The sequence below is a fragment of the Poecilia reticulata genome, linkage group LG22 (genome assembly GCF_000633615.1).
Source record: "Poecilia reticulata strain Guanapo linkage group LG22, Guppy_female_1.0+MT, whole genome shotgun sequence".
NCBI classification, from domain to species: domain Eukaryota; kingdom Metazoa; phylum Chordata; class Actinopteri; order Cyprinodontiformes; family Poeciliidae; genus Poecilia; species Poecilia reticulata.
Genome location: NC_024352.1, coordinates 22199129 through 22214859, shown reverse-complemented (window position 1 = coordinate 22214859; position 15731 = coordinate 22199129). Strand labels below are relative to the sequence as shown.

At 36.2% G+C, this 15731-nt stretch overlaps 1 protein-coding gene across 11 annotated transcripts in view; it reads left to right on the top strand.

Moving 5' to 3' along the window:
* eml1 (EMAP like 1) overlaps positions 1–15731 on the top strand; it is a 61127-nt gene that overhangs the window by 36666 nt on the left and 8730 nt on the right. For 4 of the 11 annotated variants that reach the window (XM_017302612.1, XM_017302611.1, XM_017302617.1 and 1 more), the window contains 11 exons: positions 87–269; positions 465–518; positions 3766–3904; positions 5816–5830; positions 7218–7259; positions 7827–7955; positions 9222–9250; positions 9962–9988; positions 12970–13099; positions 15052–15201; positions 15382–15451. In XM_017302612.1, coding sequence (XP_017158101.1) covers positions 87–269; positions 465–518; positions 3766–3904; positions 5816–5830; positions 7218–7259; positions 7827–7955; positions 9222–9250; positions 9962–9988; positions 12970–13099; positions 15052–15201; positions 15382–15451 — 968 coding nt within the window. The remainder of the gene's footprint in view (positions 1–86; positions 270–464; positions 519–3765; positions 3905–5815; positions 5831–7217; positions 7260–7826; positions 7956–9221; positions 9251–9961; positions 9989–12969; positions 13100–15051; positions 15202–15381; positions 15452–15731) is intronic. The other 7 variants (XM_017302619.1, XM_008400014.2, XM_017302615.1 and 4 more) reach the window with 6 other exon arrangements.

Genomic DNA, 15731 nt, shown 5'->3' with positions numbered 1-15731 from the left:
CCCAAATGGAAGCATAAAAACGTACTAAATGTGAATTTTGCCTGATGGGTTCCCTTGTAATACGCTGACATATCTTGTCTCCTCAGATGACAGTGCGTCGGCAGCCAGCAGCATGGAGGTGACGGACCGCATCGCCTCCCTGGAGCAGCGGGTCCAGATGCAGGAGGATGAGATCCAGCTGCTCAAGTCCGCTCTGGCCGACGTGGTTCGGAGGCTGAACCACTCAGAGGAGCAGCAGGCCATGGGGTCGCGCAGAGGACCCACCAAAGGTAGCACAGAACCAGAACCTTCACTTCTTCCTCTGCTTTGTTTCTCCTTACATGATTTTATCTGTTTGTGGAGCTTTTCCTTTACGTTTCTTCTTCCTGCTGAAGTTACTTCAGATTCTGCTTGACTCCTCTGACCAGCTGTCACTCTCTTCTCCTCCATGACTGTGTTGTTTTGTTAATTGCGTTGTGCGGTAGAGCCCACTAAGATGAGAAAATCCCCATCAGCAGACAGCAGTTTTGGCAAGTCAGGTAGGCCGGCTGTAGCTTGTCTGCACTCACCGGGCCTGTTGTGCACTTTTCAGTCGTTGCCTGCAACATTTCACCTCAATATGCTGCACAATGTTCAGATTAGAAGACAGATTTAATTTACTGAAACTTGTAGTTTATATATTTTACACCTAATTCTGCTGCTAAACATAAATTTGCTCCATATGGGACAATAAATGTTGTTTCTGTTTTTACTTACAGCTACATAAGTTAATGAGAATAAATAATTTATTCACATTATTACACAAAATGAAAAATGCAACCTTTCTAAAATATTTTATTTGTAAATGTAACGTTTATTTACTATAAAGTTTGTCATGTTCAGAAATTGATGTCTAATTCTTTTTATGTGTATCTGGAAAGATTTAATTTCACTTAAACAGCAGGAATGAAAAACAAAACAGTTTTTTACTTGAGGAAAAAGTTACGACACCCTAAAGTAATGTTTTTTTTTGCTAAGAAAATGCAGCTTGGGAATCCAAAATACTTTAACTCACTGCTACTTGACACACAATTAGCTGGCATTTTCAAAGCAGCCAATCCAGGAGCAGCTTTCATTTTCCTTGAAAATTATGGCGTCTTGATTTTTTCACCTTCACACCTGCAAGTTGAACTCTGCTGCTGCTGATTTTTGATTTATTACACATGTTGCGTCTGTCCAGGCTGCACTTGTTGCATTGTTTTGCATGCTGCCACTGCTGCTGTCTGTCTGTCTGCCTGCATGCTGCCAGCTTCTGTTCCAGAACCAACGTTCGGGCTCAAATGTCAGGAAGTGATGAGATCTGACTCAATAGTCGATGAGCTCATGTGATTTTCTTAGTTGAAAATACAATCTTAAACATTTAAGCTTAATTTACACAAATTATAAGAATATATTCAGAATATGTATTATATACAGCATCTCTCTCATTGTGACCAACTTTCACTATCGTGTCGTGTGAGTTAGTTTGGGAAACGACTCTGATTGTTTCATGTGAGTCAGATTCTCCTTTTCTCCACCTGCTGCTCAGTGTTTCTTATTCTTGTTTGACAGTTTCTGTAAAACATTATAAGTCTCATTTTTATTTCTCTGTTTAATAAAAGTTCTCCATGTGTTTGTGAAGCTGATTTATTATGCCTCCTTGGAACAGGTTAGGATTGGTTTGTGAACTTTACAAAACATGTTTATTAAATTTTTTACACAAAATCATCCTTAGATAATTAGATTTTAGTCTGCTCAGTTCAGAATGAGCTGCTGCTGGCCACGCCTACAACTCAACGTTTACACCCACGCATGAAAATGGCAGCAAACAGATGGGCAATTATACAACCGTACAGCTTTAAAAAGCAGAAGTGGAGCCTCCTGCACAACCAATAAGAATGCAGAAAGGGGTTTCTGGGTGGTAACTGAACAACAAAACAGAGCATAAAGCAGTAAAACCAGCTGACCAGACATGCTGGAACTCTGCTTGGGTTACTAGGCGATGGGCTGGGCTGAGGTTGCTAGGTAACCAGGAGGCTCATTCGAATCTAGACCCCAGAAAACATTAAATCATTGCCAAAAATCAATTAATGTTTTTCTTTTAAGCGTTTGGGACGTTTATAGAAACAGTTGAGAACCAAATGGAAATAGAAAAACAGGTTAAAATAAAATGTGAATTTTGGATAATGGGTCCAATTTAAACAGTTTCTTCTCCACACAGAAACGGAGGGCTGCTTGTGACGCCCTCCACACCTGATGTGTTTCTGAAAGAGGGAGCAGAACCGGATCAGAGATCAGCTCGCCGCTGCCAGTTCAGTTGCTCTGAGTTTCACTCGGACGATTCAGTTTGTGCCTCTGCTGAAAAACAAAAAGCCAAACCCGGATCCGAGTCGGAGAGCGAGCGCTCAGCTAATGACTACTCTAGAGATAGAGCAGATAGAACTAGAGTTTGCATGCATGTCTGTCTCTGCTGGATGAAACTGCATCTATTAAATATTTATCACTGCAGATAAAGCAAAAATATTCAAACCCTTTGAACTTCCATTGATTTTGTCACATTAATGTTTCGTATTGGGATTTTATATAATAGTGCAACAGTAATTAGTGCCATTATAAAGGGGAAAGATAGGAACACATAGACTTTTACCAAAGGGGTGTGAATACTTTTGCATTTGGTTTGTAACGTCATGTTATCTGTCAAATAACATGTAGTTCTAAGGAAAAATGTTTTTTAAAATTAAAATTTTAATTAATCAGTTATGGCAACGTTTATTTTCCTCTTTGGATGAATAAACGTTTTAAATCTGAATCTGTCGTCATATTAAAGGATGTGGATAGAAGGAGAGACATTTAAGGTTCAGTGATAAATATTAGGGCAAAAACAATTAATCGCATTAACCGTAATTAATTATTATTATTAAATTATTACTTAAAAGAACTCATTTAGTGATTGATTAATTGTTGACTGCAGTATACCGACTCAAAAAAGGTAATTCTGCTGAAAACAATAACTTATTCAGAGCAGTAATTAAGTCAAAATCGAACAAAAATATATACATTTAGTATTTAAGATTAAAAAAATTAAATGTAAATTTTAGTTTCACCTGGGTAAAAATAAACTGCCACCTTTTTCAATCAAATTATTAATCGGATAATCAAACAAACAATTAATAAATAAAGCAGAAATCTGCTCTTTTCACATGTTGATGTTAGAAATATATATTTTTTAGCATCTTTTGCTGTAAATAATCTTGCGCTGTCATTACATTTTAGAAAATAAAATGTTTTTCTTATTTAAAAAGCAAAATTATTTGTTTCCATCTTTTAGTGTATTTCTAATATTGTAAAAAAAAAAAAAAAGTTAATTTGTTAGCTGAAAAATCTGCAAAATGTGCCAATTTTTTATCCGATTAATTGATTAATCATCAGAATAATCAACAAAGAATAATTGTCAGCTGCAAGGTCAATGAATATAAACACTTTTGGTCTTTCTAACTTCATAATTCAACATTTTTATAATTACAAGAAATTTATCAGAATGGCAAATTCTCCTGGAAATAATGTGTCCAAATCCAGTAAGTGGGCTTAATAGACCCTCCAGAATAACGTCAAAACATCCAAACAGTAGCTGAATGTTACTAAAATGTAAATCCTGGTATAAAGTTTAGTTTTTTATATTTGTTATTTTCTCCTCCCTTGTTGCTGATGTAACCGTTTCGCCGCTGCAGCTGTCGCTCCTCACCGTCCGGCTTGTTGTTTGTCCTCCAGCCAGGCCGATGATCGCCACTCTGCCGCTGCGGCCCACGGTCAACAACGGGACCGTCCTGCCGAAGAAAGGCAGCAGCACCCTGCCCTCCCCGTCGGGACCCGGGACCCGGAAGGACGCCGGCCCGGCAGCCAACAAGAGGTCAGGAACCAAAACAAAGGGAGTACCGTCCTGCGACGGAGAGCCAGGAGTAACAAACTAACACAAAAATTTAATTATTTGCAACTTTATTCTCATGTTATTTTATTTTTATTTTTGTAATATTACAATTTTATTCTTATAATTTTATTAGTTTCATTTTCTTAGCATCGTCCTAATACTCCGTCATACTATTCAGCAGATTAATAGATTTGTTTTTTGTTTTTTATTTCATTTTGTTAAACATATTTTGTGCTATTTATATGAAAGATTCAGCAGGTCTTATTAAGTGCTGAAACGATTAACCGAATTAATTGTGATTAATCGATTATTAATTTAGTGACTGATTAATCAATTAACTGGAGTAAAAAGACTCTAAGGAACCATTTGCAGGAAGAGCAACATGGTTAGAACAATAATTAAAAACTGTTGAAAAGATATATATATAAATTTTGCATTTAACATTAATTTTGTTTTAAAAAGGAATTAAATTGTTTGCATTTTTATTTGATTACCCGATTAATCGTCAGAATAATATTTGATTATTAAAATAATCCTTAACTGCAGCCCTAGTTTTATTAATGCTGTTGTAAATCTTCGGTCCACACAGCCGCGTTGCTTTGTGTTTCTGCCGTTTGTATTCTCACATTTCAGCTTTTCCACCAGCCAAACTCACTGACGTTTAACGAGGCTGACGCAGGGAGAGACGTCTCTGTCACTGCGGTGTGTGTGTTCACGTGGAGGTCAAGCTACAAACTAAGTCTGCCAGACGTCTTTGTCACTGCGGTGTGTGCGTTCACGTGGAGGTCAAGCTACAAACTAAGTCTGCCAGGGAAACAAAAGTTTTTTCCCCATTCCTGGTTGACGTTAACATAATCAGATGAGGAGCAGCTCAGTCCAAACAAACCTCCCAGCTCTAACACCGTCTGCCTGTGTTTACTAAAACTAGAGGAAAAACTTTCTAAAAGAATCATTCTTAGATAGTGAGATATCAGTCTGCTCAGTTCTGCCTGTGTTGAGCTGTTTTAGGGTCTCTGTCACTTTAAATCCAAATAATCTGCTGCTTGCCATCCCCCCCCTCCCAACTGAATGTTTCAACTCGCACGTCAAAATGGCTGCAAATATGCAAATCTATATAACCGTACATGCTTGAAAAGCAAAAGTGGAGCCTCCTGCACGACCAACAAGAATGCAGCAAATGGTTTAGAGATGGTAAGTCAACGAATAAACACATCTTTTCCAGCAGTGGTCAAATCAGCTATCAGCTGACCACTCGTGCTGGAGCTCCATTTTGGGTTGCCAGGCAACAGGGCTACTAGACTTGGCTGTGGTTGCTAGGTAACAGCAAAGGATTTTTGTTCCTCTCTGCAGTTTTTCGAGAAACTGGGAAATTGATTTTCAAATGAAATGCAGAATCTAATGTCAGAATTGGAGTAACAGTTCAGTCCTTTTTCTCCTTTGATCAAATTAAGATTCTTCCCACATCGACTCCAGTTCCACAGTAAAAATAATAAGAAATGCAGCAGGTGTAGCCCATATCCTGAACATTCCCTGTAACTCACTAGAATGAGACTTTCTTTAATAATCCTAAATTCCTACAATAGGTTTTTCTTCCACTAAACTTTCCCTTTGCATACTTATGAACCGCCTGTTTCTTTTATACAATTTTTTGTAGTGACAGTCAAAAGTGTCAAATTAGCAAAAGCTCAAAAATTTTATTGCTACTTAGAGAAATTTCACTGTAAGAGTTTTTTTTAACTGGAAAACTGAAATAAATGTTTCTATTTCTGAGTTTTTCCCCTCTCCTCGTGTATCGTGTCGTGTTTTCCCAGACACATCCTCTCCTGCAGCCTGTTTTTGAAAGCATCTCCTGTTTTCATCTCATGTTTTGTCCTGTTTGTCTCTTCCCACCAGAATTTTGTCCCTCAGGTGAGAGTCAACCAGCTAACATCGCCGCCATTTAAAACTAAAACTTCACCTTCTGTCATTTCACCTCCTGCACTGCAAAAACAGAAAACCTTACCTTCAGTATTTTGGTTCAAGCCTCTACTGTAAATAACTTGGTACACTTCAAATAAGACAAAAATGACTTACAACCATCTTTTCATCATGAAATAGGAGTTTGTTTTAAGTCAATAATTCCTTAATTTTGATTAAAAGGTTCTAGTTCCACTGGCAGATTAATTCAATTGAAACATGAGAAAAATGTCTTGTTATAAATTTTATAATCTGCCAGTGGAACTAGAACTTTTTAATAAAAATTAAGGAATTATTGACTTAAAACAAGCTCCTATAACTTGCTAAAACGTTACTTTAAAGTTAGTTTTGACTTATTTCAAGTGTACTAAGATGTTTGCACTATAAACTAAAACATTTGGTAAGATTTTGTGTTTTTGCAGTGCAGGTTGTGTTTTTCTATGTCCTGAACTAATCAGATCAACAGAAGCCATGAAGACCATTAAACATTTTAATCTGACTTTAATTTGTTCCTATTAAACACACATCTCTGTTTTATGACTGCATGAGAGTTTTATATGTGTATGTGTAATAATTTAGTTTAGATTTTACTTTGGCAGAGTAAATTAAACAGGCATATAAATGCATGTTTTTAATTACGCTTTTCAGGTAATTACTCAATTGGTAAATTATATATTTCATTAAATTTAGGGATTAAATAAGTTTTCACTTTTTCAAAAAAAATACTTTGTAAGATTTTGTGTTTTTGCAGTGCATAAACACAGAAAGTTGGATTTTACTTTAACTTTCTCCCACTGACTCTCTGATGTTTGTATCAATTTAAGCTTCCAGTCGCTTCTCGTGTTGCTGCAGCCTTTAAAGCCCTGCGGTCCAATTAGGACGCCGTGATTCCTCACGGGAAAAACAGAGCAAACAGTTGTTCCTCTGCTGCTTCGAATAAAAACACACACAGTTTGTGCAGAAGGGATAAAAGCCAGCGGCGAGTTTCAGGTTCTGGGCAGACTGGATTAGATGGCCTGTCTGCCTGCTGGCTGCTGATTTGGCTCTTTTTTTTGTTGTGGGAAAAAAACCCGGCTGCCCTGATGCAGATCTGCACAGCGCTGCTTTTATTCTGACGCGTTGTTGGTTTAAATATATTCCAGTGGAGAAATACGATCTTATCATTTTGCACTTCAACAAATTCCAATGTTTTATGTATTTCAGCCGGTTTGAAGCAGACAATAACACTGACTGAGCAAACACCTTTTTATTTGCTGCCTAATTTGCTGCTTGTTGCTTTGGAAGGCAGTGAAGCAAACTTAATTTATTGTGACTGTTTTATATGTTTGTATGTTTTTAGGACAGGATCAGCAGTCTTTGAAACTCTCTGCCTAAGTAGGAGGTGGTTATTTTTCCAATTTGAATACAAGTTGTTGTTTTACCAATAGATTGTTATACGAATAAAACAGATTTTAATTATTTTTATTTTTACCTTTGTTAGAGGAAATGTAAAAATACTGTAATCTAGGGATGCAAACTACAATTTTCTATTTTATCACTTAGTTAATACAGCTGACACAAAATAATGTTACATTTTAAAAGCTTTTTTAAAAATTCAGCATATCATGAAACATTTAGCCCGCCATATGAGAAGACTGAGCCCTCTGGGTACAAGAGAAAACTCAGATTCTTAAGAAAAGCCGCTGATCAATTAATCATTAGTTGATGAGACAAATCAACTTTTGATCAACTCATTAATCGATAACTTGCATCCCTAATTTCAGCAGCAAGATGAGAGGTTGTTCTTTATGTCTCAAACGCCTTCGTGTTGCTGATGGAGCATAAAAACAAATATTTATGGATGAAATCTTTGCTTGGCAGCTCACAGACGCTGCCGTCAGGTAATTTTACGGCCCATTATTCTGTCTGCCTCCACTCACTGGTTTTGCTGCTTGTGTTTGTCCTGCAGCACTGTGAGGAGAGCCAACTCAAACGAACACGTGGGGACTCTCGCTCGCAAGGATTCGGGCGACTCCAAAGGGAACCGAACCCGGGCCGGGTCAACGGGCAGCAACTCCAGCGGCAAGAGAAGCGACAGGTAAACCCAAACCTCAGTCACTACCTGCGTTTCCATCCCCAATGTGTGGAAATCTTTGTCAATATTCTCCTAATGTAAAAAAAAACCCCAACAAAAACAATTTTGCAGTTGCTGAATTAAAATAACACGTGAATGAGCTTCTTGACGCAATAAGTCATTAAAAATCACGGCAGCGACGGATGTGAACAGTAAGATGCATTTATAATTCAGCCGTCAGAGGAAACGACGGCGTCTTATTCAGGCGTTGGAGCGACAAGCCGCGTGGGAGCAATTATAGTCGGCCATTTTACTGAAGAGCTGTGGATTCAACACGTTTGACTGACACACAACGTTTTATAAACTGTGATGCTGTGAGAGCCCGAGGTGGGAAGTGACTAGTTACATTTACTTCAGTATTTATTTTATTTACTTTACTTTTAGGAGCATTTTTACTACGCTGTACTTTTTACTTTTAATTTAATTTTATTAAGAAGTATTACTACTCTTGATTACTTGAGTAATCAAGAATCAAGTAATCCAGAAAGTAATTGAGATTACTTTCTGGATTTTCTACCCAGTGAATGAAAAACAATCAGGTTTTGACCTAAAAGTCACCAGACACACACCTGCGGTTTTTCTTAGTTTCAAAAGTTTTTATTGAAAGAAACTGATTTGGAAAAATTTTATTTTGCCTGATTTTGTTATTTTTTGTGACTTGTATAAATCATTGTCTTCTTGGTCCTTAAAGCACCAAACTTTCTGATTATGTAATTTTTAAAAATGTAATCAGAATTTGATCAGTTATTCAGTACCTGAGTAGACTTTTAACGAAATACTGTTTTGTTTTTTTTACTGTACTTGAGTAATTTCTTGGAGAACGACCTTTTACTTCTGAGTAAAAAACATGTTTAAGTAGCGCTACTCTTAGTTCAGTTCATTTTTTGACCAATGCTGAGAGCTCATCCTCCCACCACTTCCTGTCATCGTCTTCTTCGTTGTTTTCTTCAGTAGTAACATCCGGCTGTTGTGACTTTTGTGATGCTAAAAACGTGTTTCGAAACGCCGACTCGTCCTAGCACAAAAACGTTTTTGTCATAAAACTGGAGGGTTTTTTTTTAGTTTTTTTTTATTGCTGTGTCTCCATTAAGCAAATTTATTTTCAAAATTAAAATTTGCACAATTTTATGGTTAAACGCAGCTACTGATTCTTCAGGTTTTTAGTTTTCTAAACCGAAGTGTGTGAGCTTGGGTGACTGACAGTTGTGTGTTTATTCATTTATTTTGCAGCAAACAGAGGGATCCAGTGTTCAATGCAGGTAAGGGTTCTGTTTTTTCTTTTTCAAAGAGATGAGAGCCGATGTTATTTTTTCCAAAAAACAAATTTAATATCAGCTGTGACTTCTGTGTCACAGACGTCTATTTCAGCTTCTTTCCATGATGTCCTGCTTTAAATGTCACTGTTAAACATTCATTTTCTCATCGCTCATTCTTTACATTTAACACATATTCACCTCATATCGTTTTATTCTTGCTTCAAAATTCATTACAAAATCTTTGCTTATTAAAACAAATTTTTTTTGTAGATTTCAGTTCAGAAGCAGTTTCAGGTTTTTGTTACAATAAATTAAATCCACCACAGCAGTAGGAGCCGTTATTGTTGTTATATTTTATACTTATACAGTATTTGTTACACAAGTATTCACACCCCGGGCAAATTTAGGTTTACATTTATTGTTATTTAACTAAGAAAATCTTACCAATGCTCAACATACATGCAGAATCTTTCACTTAATATTTGATCAAACATGCAGCTTTCTTTTTAACATGATTAAAAAAAAAAATAGATGAAAAACATTTTAAAAATGATGAAGTTGGAGAGAAACTGTTAGAAACTTGCGGTGGTTTATTAAATACATCATGGACAGAAGCTGCCGTTCACCAGGAAACAGGAAGTGAGGTCACTGTAGAGGTGAGGAAGCGATGCCAGCCTTCATCTGGTGCTTGTGTGTCTCTCTGACCTTTACAAGGGATGCGACGTGTGACCCACTGCAAAGGTAGGCCAGGGCCCCTGCGCTGCCCCCCCTACCTCCGCCCTGCCTGCACAGCTCTCTGCTCATCGGTTCAGATTCATTCAGACGTGAAGCCGCTGCTCTCAGGCCTGAAGAGAAGCAATAAAAACCCGGACATGGCGAGAGCAGAAAGCTGTCCAGACTGGAGCAGGAGCTGAGCTGCGTTTGAAACTTTCCCTGTGGAAAAATTAACTCACAAACATCCCACCTAACCTCCACTCAGAGCTGCAGAAACACAAAGACGCACCAAGTATTTTTTACTTTCTACCACAAAAATCTTACTCAACTTGAAGTAAGACAAAACTAACTTGGAAGTAACATTTCAGCTTCTTTTAAGTCAATAATTTCTTAATATTTATTAGAAAAGTACTGGTGCCAGTGGCTGATTATTTTTACTGAAAACATAGAAAAAATGTCTTTGTTATAAGTGAAATAATCTGCCAGTGGAAATAGTAGTTTTCTTATAAATATGAAGAAATTATTGACTTAAAATAAGCTCCTATTTGTTGCTGAAAAGTCTCTTGTAAATAGGCTTCTCACAATAAATCAGTTAAAACAAACTCAACCATTTTCATGATTTATTGTTTTTCTTTTTTTCTCTCTTTCTACAAAATACTGGATGATAAAAGTCTTCAGTCTCAACAAGTTCTCATTTCTTTTTTTGAAGGATAATTTTGTTTACAGACATTTCGAAATTCATTTCATTTGATATTTCTGTTTCATTTATTTTGGATATTTAAAATGTCTTCCAGTTCTAGCATTAAATGTTTGTTAGAATCTAAAGTTTATTGATCTTTGAGAACTTGTTCTTGCATTATTACCATTATATTACTTGAAAACGGTCTCAAAACAACAATGTTATCGTTTTTCACGATAACCTTTGAGACAATTTATCATCCATAAAAATTTGTTACCGTGACAACCGTAGCTGTAAGTTAATTTTGTCTTATTCGAAGTAAGTTGAGATAAAAAAATAAAATAAAACACTTGGTAAGACTTTATGTTTTTGCAGCGGTTGCTGTCTGTTTGCTAACTTCAGTCAGGTTTGGTCACCATAGTAACGACACAAAGATGTCTGCCACTCAATGCCTTGCAGTTGCTTCCAGGTTGTTTTTTTAACTCCTGCTCTTGCAGTCTCCCTGCACTTGGAATGAGTATTTGCACACTGACACAGTTTCTATTGAATCTTTTCTGAGTTTTCAGCTTTTTGTTTTGTATCTGTGCCAAAAAAAAAGAAAAAAGCAGAGAGTAATTTCCTGAAACATGCAGCTTTCTTTCAGAGGGATTAAAACCAAAAGTGGGGGGAGTAGACAAAGAGAGTTGCACTGCAAAAACATAGTTTTACTCAAGTAAAAGTAAAAATTAGCCATATAAGAAATCACTCAAGTAAGAGTAAAAATGTATTTGGTAAAAAGGCCACTCAAAACATCAAGCATTTAATAGTTGAGATAGTATTTACATAATCAGACTGACTAAAATATAAAGTTATATAGAAATGTTGAGTTTCTTATTTAATAGAAACACAGCTACTGAAACATTAAGCTTTTATGAGATAAAACTCTGTATTTTGTAAACACTTTTAAACAAAAATCAAGCTGCTCCAGTAAAATATTTTACTATATATTAAAAATGTTGGTGATTTATAATCAGTTTCCCTTCTTTCCTTGTTTTAGTAGCTTAGTTTGTTCTTTACTCTCCCTCAGTGTGACATAAAAAGAAATTTCAATCATCTAACATCCAACTTTCTCCACCTTCTTTTCACGTGTATCGTCCCTCCTCTGCTCTGTAGTTCCCAGCCAGTACTTTCAGATTTACCAGCGCAAAACATCAACACTCAACTTTTGAAATATTACTGTTTTAGGTTAAACAGGCTAATTCATGGCTTAATTTAGATCTGACCTTCTAAAGTTATCTATTGTTAGAAAAAATTACAGCTGCAGCTAGCGGTTGTTTTTGTCATCAATTTATTCTGACGATTAATCGAATATTCTAATGATTAATCGTCACATTATTTGATTATTCTGACGATTAATCAAATATTCTGATAAATAATCGAATAATAGTCGGAATATTCAATTATTCTGATAATTAACTGCCTGGATGGTTGATTATTTTGACGATTATTCAGTTAATTGGATTTTTTAAAATAGCCGCATTCTAGATTTTTCACTTAACCTCATTTATGCAATATTAGAAATGCATTAAAATATGCACAAAAAAACCCCTAATCAATTCCTTTTAAAAAAAGATTGCCTAAAAAGCAATAAAACAGCACTCGTTTAGTGTGTTTGAACCAGGTGAAGCAAAAACTACGCCACTTTTTGGATAAAACATATTTACAGACAAATCAGGTTTTTATCTTAAATGCTCTGAATATGTTTGTTTTTGAATCTGTATACTTCAGTTAATGATTAAACTAGTTGACTATTATTTAAACTAATTTGTGCTTCTTTTGTTCATGATTAATCGGACTAACAGTTTCAAACCTGAAAAAGTTTTAATTTAGGCTAATATTATCCCCTCTCCTGAACGTTTTGGTACAAAATGTTCAGATTTGTTTCTGTTTTTGTCCTCTGCATGGATTATTTTTATAGGTTAACATTTTACACTGATGACAACATGTCATTTGCTTGTCTCTGAATTTTGTTTTGAATCTCTGCTGTGTGTTTTAAAAGCATCTGCTGTTCATTTTGTGCCCCTTGTTTTCACACAGATGTGTTTGAAATGATCAATAAAAGCCAGTTTAAGACATTGGTTTTTGTAATTTTTCTGTTTTTAATTATCTGTTCTCAATAAACCCTTAAATAGACTCCACCTTCACACCCAGTTGCATCACTCTGTTTAACCAATCTCACTCAGAACTCACCAGCACTTCTTTCGTTCACTAATTTCTCCCAAGTCAATTATTCTGATCTGTTTGTGTATAAACTCATGGTTTAATGAGGCTTTTCTGTTGCCTTTCCTAGAGGAAGGTTATGTGAAGATGTTCTTGAAGGGACGACCCGTCACCATGTTCATGCCTAAGGACCAAGTGGACAGCTACAGCCTGGAGGCCCGAGGCGAGCTGCCCAGCAACAAGCTCAAACTGGACTGGGTGTATCCTGACACTGCTGCCGGGAGGTTTCTGCAGAAATGAAAGCTGAAATGAAACATTCACTGCAAAAACACAAAATACTACCAAGTATTTTTGATCTGCTTTCTATTGCTAGTTGGGGATGCACCGATCTGCTTTTGTTTTCTTTTGATGCCAATATCTGAGGTTTAGCATTATTGGCCCATACCGATCCGACTCAGAAAAACAGTGCTAAATTTACTGAAAATGTTTCCTTTTTTAAATGAATACAATCATAGCTCAATTACACATTTATTTGATAACCAATCCACCATACACTGCAAAAACACCAAATCTTATCAAGTACTTTTGGTCTAGTTTCTTGTAGAAATGTCTTAGTTTTGTCTTTTTTTAACTTACAAGTAACTTTTCAGCATAAAATAGAAGATTTTTTAAGTCAATAATTTCTTAATATTGGATATGGGAAAAATGTATTATAAGTTAAATAATCTTCCAGTGGAAATAGTACTTTTCATTAAAATTAAGGAATTATATACCTAAAACAATTAAAACAATCTGAAAAGTCACTTGTAAAGTGATTTTGTCTTATTTCAAGTGTACTAAGAAACTAGACCAAAAAAATTGGTAAGACTTTGTGTTTTTGCAGTGAATAGTTTCACAAATTTGGTCAAACATGTAAAAACAACACAACTTTAATTTGTTCACTCTGTGAAATTGTGAGTAAAAGAGCCAATGTAACATAAATGACAAAGAAATTGAAACTGACAGACTAAATTGGCAAAATGTAAAAAATAACAAAACTTCTTTCAAATCGTTCAGAAAGTATAATTAGGTATTCTAAATGTAAAGTAAATAATTGAGCATAGAATTAGACTGAATAGATCTACCATTATGGATGATTTTTTTTTCAATGTCTGGGCTGATACATATATTAATATCAGATTGGTGGATCTCTAATGCGAATGTCTTGGTAAACTTGAAATCCAGATTGTTGAGTCGGAATTCTGGGCACTGTGCCGTCACCTAGCAACCACAGCTCGTCACCTAGCAACCACAGCTCGTCACCTAGCAACCACAGCTCGGCACCTAGCAACCCAAGCGGAACTCTGCTGGAAAAGACAAGTGTTTTGTTATTGGCTTTCTATTCAGAAACAACACTGCAATAGCACAGAATCTTGCCAAGTATTTTAAGCACGTATCTTAAAACACTTGGAAAAAGAAAAAGTTATATCTTGCTAAACATTCAGCATATACAGGAGCTTGTTTTAAATCAATAACTCTTTAATATTGCTGAAAGAGTGCTAGTTCCTCTGGTATGTCTTGTTATAAGTGAACCAGCACTTTTCCATCAATACAAAGGAATTGACTTAAAACAAGCTGAAAAGTTGCTTGTAAGTTAGTTTTATTTCAAGAGCACTGAGATATTTGCGCTAGAAACTAGACCAAAAGTATTTACGTTTTTGTGTTTTTTCAGTGTTCAGCTGAGTAATTGTGTGTGCATAATAAATTCAGCCTGTTATTCTGGAGAAAGAAGAGTCTGTAAATGTTTCCCCTGCTTGTCGGAGTCGATCTGTTTTCGTCGCCCTGCAGCCTGGAGTCAGGAATAACAGGCACACAGCTGACAAGCCGACGGCACAAGCAGTCAGCAGCTCCTCTTGTGCTGTTTTCTTTTCTGTTTTCTCGTCATCTGTGACCATCCTTGCTTATTCTTTCTTGTCAGGAGTGAATGTGGCGTGCAGTTCAGCCTCGCAGGAATAGAAAAAAGCCGAAAGGCAAAACAATCTGAGGAGGAAAGCACAAACAACCATGCTTTTTAAGGTTATATTCACAAATTTCAATGTATATTATTGAAATTTTACGTGACTGATTAGACTAGAAGTTTTTTTTTTTCCTAAAACACCTTAAACTTCTTTGACAAATTGTTCTTGTGCCAAATCCATTTCCATCCACTTGGATTCCTTGACCTTTGACCCAGCTACGGTTACCGCGGCAGAGACTGTCGCTCCAACCTGTACCTGCTTCCTACGGGAGAGACGGTGTATTTCATCGCCTCCGTGGTCGTCCTGTTCAACGTGGACGAACAGCTGCAGAGACACTACACAGGACACACGGACGACATCAAGTGGTGAGAGACACACTGGCCTTTCCGCTTCCCGTCCATCATTAAAACCAGGATTTATTTAAAACGTCTAAGAAAAATATATTTTAATTCATCTCATTTCCTCCACTCTGATCAGGAATGTCAGTTTTCCCAACCAGGCTGATTATTTTCAGAGACTATTTATGTTTTTCTTGTCGTCTTCAGTTTGGCCGTCCACCCTGATAAAATCACGATTGCGACTGGGCAGGTGGCAGGAACCTCCTCAGACGGAAAAGTAAGTGAACTTTTATTGATTCTTTACATTCACGCTTTACTGAAGCAACATTAAGGTACGTTAAATTTAAATAAGAGTCGTAGAGCCTCACAACTTCTACACCTGTTGCAATTAATCGCACAATAAATTGAAAGGAGCTCCATAATTTCTATTCTGATTAATATTTATGGTTATGGTTGTGTTTTTTAGTTCCATTTTATTTATTGTTTTTTTTTTTGTTGTGTTTTGCTTTGGATATTTAAAATATCTTCCATTTTCAGTGTTAAGTGGAGTGTTAAAT